Below are 8,538 nucleotides of genomic sequence, written 5' to 3' on the forward strand. Positions count from 1 at the left end.
TAAAATCGCATTCAAGACAAACGATACATAACCATATTGTAAAAATCGTGAGACAAACGAGATGTATTAGACGAGATTTTCAAAATCTTGTTCAAGTTAAACGAGACTAACAATATAAACTCTCTCACCCCCTATATTCTTTCACCAAAATCGATTTTTCTTCATATTCTCAATCAAGTGAACAAAAAAATAAGGTTTTGGGGGGGAAAACTTCATTTTCTTCATCCAATTCAAGATGAAATCGAAGTGGATTTGTTTCATCTTCCTCCAAATCAAGTAAGTTTCATATTCTTTCTTTATTCCTCTTGAGATTTTTTCTCTATTTTTTTTCTTTTTTTTTAATATTTTGTGTAATATGTATTTTAACTTCTAATTTCTAATGGTTAAGAGATGAAAAATATATTCTATTTTAATGGATTTTAATTTTGAAAATGATGGGTGAAGTAGATGGATTTATGAGATAAATTAGGGTTTATGGTATTTTTTTTATGGATTGAGGTTTAGTAATTTTTTTTTTAAATTATGATTTGAATTGTGTAATTGAATTATGTTTTAATTTGATAATTGGAAAGAACATTTTTAGTTAAAAAATTGATTTTACTAGGAAATAAGATTTTTCAATAATGATGGATAATCCTTATTTAAAAAATAATTTTTCCAAATAAGACATCATCATAGTGAATAATGTGTTAGAAATTTTAATTTTTTATTGCACGTGGTATCATGTTGTTGCATTTTATTTATATTGATTAATTTTATAATATATTTGATTTATATATTTGTTTATAAATTATAAGATGTCTATGGAAAAGGACATTGGTTGGCAGCATGGTACTTCATTTAAGAGGAATAAAAGGAAAATAAAATGCAATTATTATGATAAAATAATGACTAAAGGCATTACAAGTCTTAAAGAACATTTATTTTCTAAAATAGAAAAAGTGATGTCTTATTCAAAATGTCCCCAAGAAACTCAATTGTTGATGAAGAAGCAAATGTTAGCGAAATCAAAATTAAAAGTAGTGAAAAAAATAAAAAATGAACATCAATGAAAAGATTATATGAAATGTCTGGAGGTGGAAATGAGTTCGATGATAGTATACCTATAGACGACTTAGATGACGAGTCGCTCGATTCTACTAAAAGATGAGAAAATGCCTAGATGAGAATGACATATGATATGAGTCAACGATCTTTACAAGAAGACATTCAATTTCAGATACCCTAGTAGTTCTAAAGATGGGGTAGAGGACTTGACACTTCATTTGGGACAAAAAAAAAGTGAAGGATTATTTTAAACTTTCAGTGTTAGGGATTGTCATAAATTGTAAAAGGCGGAAAAATAATTTAAAAATACCGAACAAGAATTGAGACAGATAGAAAAAGATGTACATGATGTTTCGAATAGATGATTGGATCCTTATTTGTACAGGTCAAAAAAAGCCACAAAAAAAAAATTGAAAGGATCATGGAGTAGGAAAAAAATTGTTAAATAAGGTTGGCCGAACAATTATAAAGTTTTTTCTCTTCAACTCAATCTCATTTCATGTAGCTAAGAGTCCATATTTTCATATTATGGTGGATTCTATTGCAGAGGTAAGGAGTGACATCAGGGGTCCTACACCATATGAAATTAGAGGAAAATATTTGGATATGAAAGTAGATGAGTTAAGAGATTATATCGGATCCCTTAAAAATAAATGGTCAATCTATGGTTGCACCATGATATGTAATGGGTGGAAATAAAAAAATAGGATGTTCATCATCAACTTCATGGTATATTCTGATAGAAATATGATATTTCACAAATCAATCAATCCAATTAGAATTACTAAGACATCAAAATACTTACTTGGATTGATGGAGAAGATAGTAGATGAAATCAGTGAAAATAATGTTATTTAAATTGTGACAGACAATGAAATATCATATTAGACTGCAGGTTTGGATTTAATATTAAGAAAACCTCATCTGTATTGGATATTTTGTGTCATACATACCATCGACCTAATTTTGGAGGACATGAGAAAATTATCGTTATTTACTTGTGTTATTTCAAATGATCGACAAATAACAGGATTTATATACAATAGTAATAAACTCGTGAGTTTGATGAGAACATTTACTGAGGGATGTGAATTGTTATGTCTTGGATCACATGGTTTGCTACGTAATACATTGCTCTCCAAAGTCTTATTCGACATTAATCGACTTTAAAAATCATGTTTGTCTCTGATAAATGGTTGCGAATGAGACTTATGAGGGATAGAAAGAAAAAAAAAAGTTAACAAGAAAGGTTTCAAATTTGATCATGCAATGTAAATTTTATAAGAAAGGTAGAAGAGGTCTGTAAGGTCATGGAACCTTTGGTTAAACTTTTGAAAATTATTGATTAAGATAAAAAGTCTCCATTATGACTATAATTTATAAGGGCATGTGAATAGTCAAACAATCAATAATAGACTCGATAAAACATCATCGACTGTATATCCAACTGATTGAAAAGAGGTGGTCAGATCATCTTAAATCAAATATCTTCATATGACGGGTAATAATTATGTGTTTTAATATAGTTTAAATATTAATATTTTACTAATATTGTGATATTAAGAAAATTGATATTGGCATTTATTGCAGCGTACTATTTAAATCCTCACATTTAGTATGATAACTTCTTAATGAAAAGCAATGGATTTTTTAAGTAACGAAAATGGTTATAAAAAAGTTGGAATCAAATATTATTAATCAAGGGAAGGTGATAGACCAAGTATAAATACATATTATTGTCAAATAATTCAAAATTATTTTAAAAATTTTGTATTTATAATTTAATTATAGTATATAAACTTTTTTTTATGTGTTTGAATCATTCTTTGCATTTTAAATAGGTTAAATTGTTTATTGACGCGACGAGGAGTTCGATAATGCTTTAACTAAAAATATGAGTAAAACTTCTTTATCAAGTAATATAAAAATAGTAAAATTTATATAATAACAAATACTAAAGTATTTAAAAATTTTCTTTTCTTTTTATCAGCTGATTGGTGGTATAATGATAGTCGTGATATACCCAACCTCGGAAAAATAACGATTAAAGTCTTGAGTTAAACTTGTTCATCTTCAGGCTGTGAAAGAAATTGGAGTAGTTTTATTTTAATCCACATTCGTCCTCGTAATAAGCTCAAAATGAAAAAAATAAGGAAACTTGGTATTTGCACATTATAACATGAAATTACGAACTCGTAATATCATGGATTGTATATTAAAAGATAGTTCTTACAATCTTATTGCTCTAGATTTCATATTTGAGTATGATGACGTATTAGACCAGTGGTTGAAAGAGACGAAAGATCCTTTAATGGATAATAATGATTTGTCTTGGTTGGATAGGGAGATTAGTACCCTACCCAAAAGAGATATGAGTAGATCTCCATCTTAAAGTGGTGTAATGATGATGATGGAGGTGGTGAAGAGACACAAAATAGAGCATGGGATGCTAGTGAACCTGATAATGTGATCATAACACAAGATACCGACCATGGTGCTAGGCCATTTGATGAGAGACGCGAGAGATTAGCCAGATTGATAAAATTTCATAATGATGATGATAATGAAACTCAAGACTCAATATTATAGTGGTGATAATAGAGGTTATGATCATTATGGATACCCCTAAGAGACGAGTATAAACGAAAATGACGCATCCAACAATTATGGTATTGAGTTTGGACATGGTGGTTCTTATTATGATTATAGCCAATCTACTAGTGTGTATGAGTATGGACGTTCTTATTCATACCATGGGTAAATAAACTCAAGTTACGAACAAGGGGAACAAATCATACCAATATGAATGACACCGCAATTGATGCCTTTACATCTTTTTTCTTCCCTGGTGACTATCGATCTCATCCGCACTATAAGGAACAAGAACAATACATTGATTTAAAATTACTTTTATATGATTGTATTTTGTATATGTGTTTTAACTCATTATCAACTATATCTAATTAATCATTTTCTAATTTACTTTTTTGTTCAAAATATCTTTTGTAGGTAAATGAGTTACATACTCTATTGGACATCAGTGCAAATTTTAACTCATGTCATTGTGGTGCTTTGCTTTTATAACTTCTATTTTTACAAGTCCTTCTTAATTAATATTTGCCTTGGATTCAAATTAAGCTAAACTCAAATTGAGTGTTATATTAGTATTTAATTTATTTTTGCATGTATGAATTTACTTGTTATCATGCATTTGCATTTTATCGAATTGCAATTAATGCTTTGATTGATTTGTAATGACTCAATATTTCCTTATGTTTACATGAAACTCTAGAATGATTTATTTGAAAGTTTGGTAATGCCTGCGTGTTATTTCGAGAAAATTTAAATAGATCAATGTTCTAGTATACATTATCTGATGGTAATGCTTTGATATTTTTGATGATAAATTTGGTGCTCTTTAAATATTATATTTAGAAAATAAGTTTGATACACTTGTGTAATGAAAATAAAACATACGTAACGATGTAAGTATTTAATTTATTTATTTTGATAGGTATATTATAAATTTTTTTTTTATTTTATATTTTTTTTAACTTCATTTTTTAATAGAAATCATTTCTGAAAATTTTCAAAAATTTTCCGATTTTTTAAGCGGTTAAAAACCATTGTCTCAATGCCCAACGAGACGAGACGTGTTGTCCGAGTTAACTCGGTATCTGGGTTGAACGAGACGAGACGTGAAACCGAGTTTTAAAACCATATAATGGTTGTTCATTGTTCGAAGTTTCCTTGAACCATGTTTCTCTCCACTCTCCAGCGGTCCTTAAACCCTAATAAAACCCTCCTCCATGGAAGAAGAAGAAAGAACAACAACAACAACACAGAGTTAGAGATTTCATCTCCTTCTCTTAATCGCCAACGTTTCATCAGTCTGTAATAATCTGTCCTCTGCAATTCGAGCTCTCAAACAATGGAGATAATCGAAACTGGTTCGTGAAAGATGTTACATCTCCTTCGCAATTTCCATGCCATTGGAAGGATAAATTCGCAAAAAGTAAGCCTTTTCTCACCATTCCCTAACCGTAATCGATCTCTAGGTGGTCTCTTCGACAATGGGCTGATAAAGGTTTCACCTTTCCCCACCAATGTGTTCATCTGGGTTACCAATTTTCTGTTTTTAATTCGAGTTCCTTTCTCAACGGAAGCGAAACCCAATAAATTTCTTGAAGATTTGAATAAAGAATCCATTCGTAAGATCGTCGAAGAAGAACGATGGGACGATTCCAGGGTTGTTGATTTCTTTTGTTCTGTTTTAGCTCCAATTAGATTTTCTAGGGTTTTAGTAGATTTAAGGGGTGATGCAAAATTAGCTCTTAAGTTCTTTAACTGGGCTGGGAAGAGAGAAGGTTATTTCCACACGACGGAGTCGTATTGTATCCTTGTTCACATTTTGTTTAGGGCTAGAATGTATTTTGATGCACAAGAAGTTTTGAAAGCTTTGATCCATTCGAAGCGGGTATTGCCCAGTTTGGATGTTTTTGACATGTTGTGGTCGACTAAGAGCATTTGCAATTCGGGTTATGGAGTCTTCGACGCCTTGTTTAGTGTCTTAACAGAATTAGGCTTGCTTGAAGAAGCGAGTGAATGTTTTTCAAGGATGAGGAAATTTAAAATTTTCCCAAAGTCCCGATCTTGTAATGTTCTACTACACAGGCTTTCTAAATTGGGTCGTAGGGACTTGTCGAAGAAGTTTTTCGAAGGTATGATTGCAGAGAAAATTACCCCATCTGTGTTCACTTATAACATAATGATAGATCTTTCATGCAAGGAGGGGGATTTGAAGACAGCGAGAATCTTATTTGCACAGATGAAAGAGATGGGTATGATGCCGGACATTGTTACGTACAACTCTCTAATTGATGGATATGGGAAGTTTGGACAGTTAGATGAAGCCATATGTATATTTCAGGAAATGAAGGTTTCGGGTTGTAATCCTGATGTGATAACATACAACGCTTTGATAAACTGTTTTTGTAAATTCGAACGGATGCCTCAGGCATTTGTTTATCTCCGCGAGATGAAGCAGAATGGGATAAAACCCAATGTTGTAACCTTAAGTACATTTATTGATGCTTTTTGCAAGCAAGGGATGATGCAAGAAGCAATTAAGTTTTTTGTGGACATGAGATTGATTGGTTTGATACCTAACGAGTTCACGTATACTTCTTTAATAGATGGGAGTTGTAAAGCTGGTAATCTTCATGAAGCCTTGAAGCTAGTTAATGAGATGTTGCAGTCTGGAACTAACATGAATATTGTTACGTACACGGCTTTAGTGGATGGTCTATGTAAAGAGGGAAAGATAGAGAAAGCTGAAGAAGTTTTCAAGGCAATGTTGAAAGCTGGAGTGTCTGCGAACAAGCTAATCTACACTTCCCTTGTTCATGGGTATTTCAAGAATAAAATGGCGGATAAGGCCATGGAGTTATTAAAAGATATGAGTGAGAAAGGCATCAAGCCTGATTTATCTCTTTATGGAACCATTATATGCGGTCTTTGTGACCAAGGAAAGTTTGAAGATGTTAAGATTCTAATTGGTGAAATGTCTGAAAGCGGTGTAAAGGCGAATCATGTTATCTACACAACACTCATGGATGGTTATTTCAAGGCGGGAAACACCTCAGAGGCTCTCAAACTACTAACCAAAATGCCGGACTTGGGTGTTATCCCCACCGTTGTGACCTATTCGGTATTGGTTGATGGTTTGTGCAAAGCAGGATTGGTTCAAGAAGCGTCCTATCATTTTGGTAGGATGGCAGACGTGGGTTTACAACCTAATGTATTGGTTTACACGGCCCTAATCGATGGCCTATGTAAAAATAATTGCTTAGAAGAAGCCACAATCCTTTTCAATGAAATGTTGGAGAAGGGTATGGATCCGGATAAAATTGCTTACACATCTCTGATGGATGGGAACTTGAAGCACGGGAATCTTCAAGAAGCTTTTGATCTGAGGGACAAAATGGTGGAAAATGGCATCGAGCTTGATTTGCATTCTTACACTTCATTGATATGGGGGCTTTGTCAACATGATCAAGTGAAACAAGCGAGGAGTTTGTTGGATGAGATGATGAATCAAGGTATTCTTCCGGACGAGGCTGTTTATAGTTGTCTAATAAGGAAGTATAATGAAAAAGGCGATATGGATGAAGCAATTGCGTTACATAATGAGATGTTAAAAATGGGTCTAATCACTTGCTCTACGGATTTTGCCGTACCAAATGAACAAACTTGATGAGAGGTTTTATATGAAATGCCCTGTTCATCACGTATCTGTTGGTGTTGTACGGACTACGAAGGAATTGATAGAGATGGGTACTTGGTTCCACCCCACTGGGTCTTTATTTGCAGTGTACCATTTGGATTGTCCCTTTCAATGGGCATGAAAAATGTCGAACATATCTCTTTCGTGAATATCAGCCACGAAGGTAGGCATCTGCTATAAGCATTTACATCGAATTATTTTTGGTACATTTTTTTTTCCGGTCTTTAGTGGTTGAAGATCTTCTTTCATCACAGATAGAGGAGACAAATGCCTTGATTACTTCCAGATATTGAAGGAAAATGAAGAAGCATTTGTTTTTACAGGATTTTACTGCGATTGTCCTGTGTCTTAGAATTGATCAGACATGCTAATATGGCATCCATGAATTTTTCAACCGCATCCCATTTCCTGCATCTTATATTCTGTAAGACGAAGTTTGTTGACATCCTTCTTGGGGTATGAATTTAGATTTTTATCTGTTTTATGTAAGTGATTCTTGTGATCTGACCATTGTAAAATTTCTGTGACAGCTGGGTTGGTCCCAAATAAGAAGAGGATACATTTGGATTCAGGGTTCTCAATTTCATACGAAATTGATCGAGTCAATGCATGCCAAATGATCAATTTTCATTTTTGAAATTTTCGGAGCCAATTCTTTCATGCGGCAATAATTATACAAAGTTTTTTATCTGCAATACGGGTACATCCCTTTAGATAGATGATCAATTTGAACGGCTTAGAGAGTATGGTGCAGCTCTGTTTTGAAGACATCTTTTATAAGGTTTCCTGTTTATCAGGATTGTGGACGAAATGAAAAGGGGAGAATGAAAAGCACTTACCCTTCTCTGCCTCGTTTATTCACAGTAGTCCAAATAATTTATCTTATGTAACTGCCCCATGTGGAACTGTACCATACTTTTTTATTATTATTTATAAATAGAACTGTAGTATACTTTGTAACACTAATACAAGATTCATTTTCTTGTTTACTTCATGTTCATTATTTCTCACCATTGTCTAATGACTATGGTTTGCTACACCCAAAAGTTTGAAGTTTTCATTATATTTGTGGTAGGATTTTTTTTGTGTTGTGTGTGTGGGGGTGGGGGGGTTAGTATTGTGGTAGGATTGTTATTTGGAAAGTACTTGTGTTGAATTTTGGAAACTAGTAGTTAAAGAGTATTAGGGGAGTTCTGATTTCTAGT

The 8,538-nt window shown here is 32.7% G+C and overlaps 1 protein-coding gene across 5 annotated transcripts; it reads left to right on the top strand.

Moving 5' to 3' along the window:
- The first annotated feature begins 4,802 nt into the window (after positions 1-4,802).
- Positions 4,803-8,322, top strand: EMB2794 (Tetratricopeptide repeat (TPR)-like superfamily protein). 5 transcript variants are annotated; one of them, XM_086456636.1, is made up of 3 exons: positions 4,803-7,496; positions 7,588-7,789; positions 7,864-8,322. In XM_086456636.1, the coding sequence occupies exon 1, from the start codon at positions 5,009-5,011 to the stop codon at positions 7,301-7,303; it is 2,295 nt and encodes a 764-aa protein (XP_086312762.1). In that variant the 5' UTR covers positions 4,803-5,008; the 3' UTR covers positions 7,304-7,496; positions 7,588-7,789; positions 7,864-8,322. The 5 variants fall into 5 exon arrangements, with proteins under 5 accessions (XP_086312762.1, XP_086312761.1, XP_086312764.1 ...); XM_086456635.1 differs by having other exon boundaries at positions 7,588-7,757; XM_086456638.1 differs by having other exon boundaries at positions 7,657-7,757.
- Positions 8,323-8,538: the final 216 nt, after the last annotated feature.

The sequence above is a fragment of the Akebia trifoliata genome, chromosome 10 (assembly GCF_017979445.1).
Source record: "Akebia trifoliata isolate Shusen 1 chromosome 10, ASM1797944v1, whole genome shotgun sequence".
Lineage (NCBI taxonomy): Eukaryota > Viridiplantae > Streptophyta > Magnoliopsida > Ranunculales > Lardizabalaceae > Akebia > Akebia trifoliata.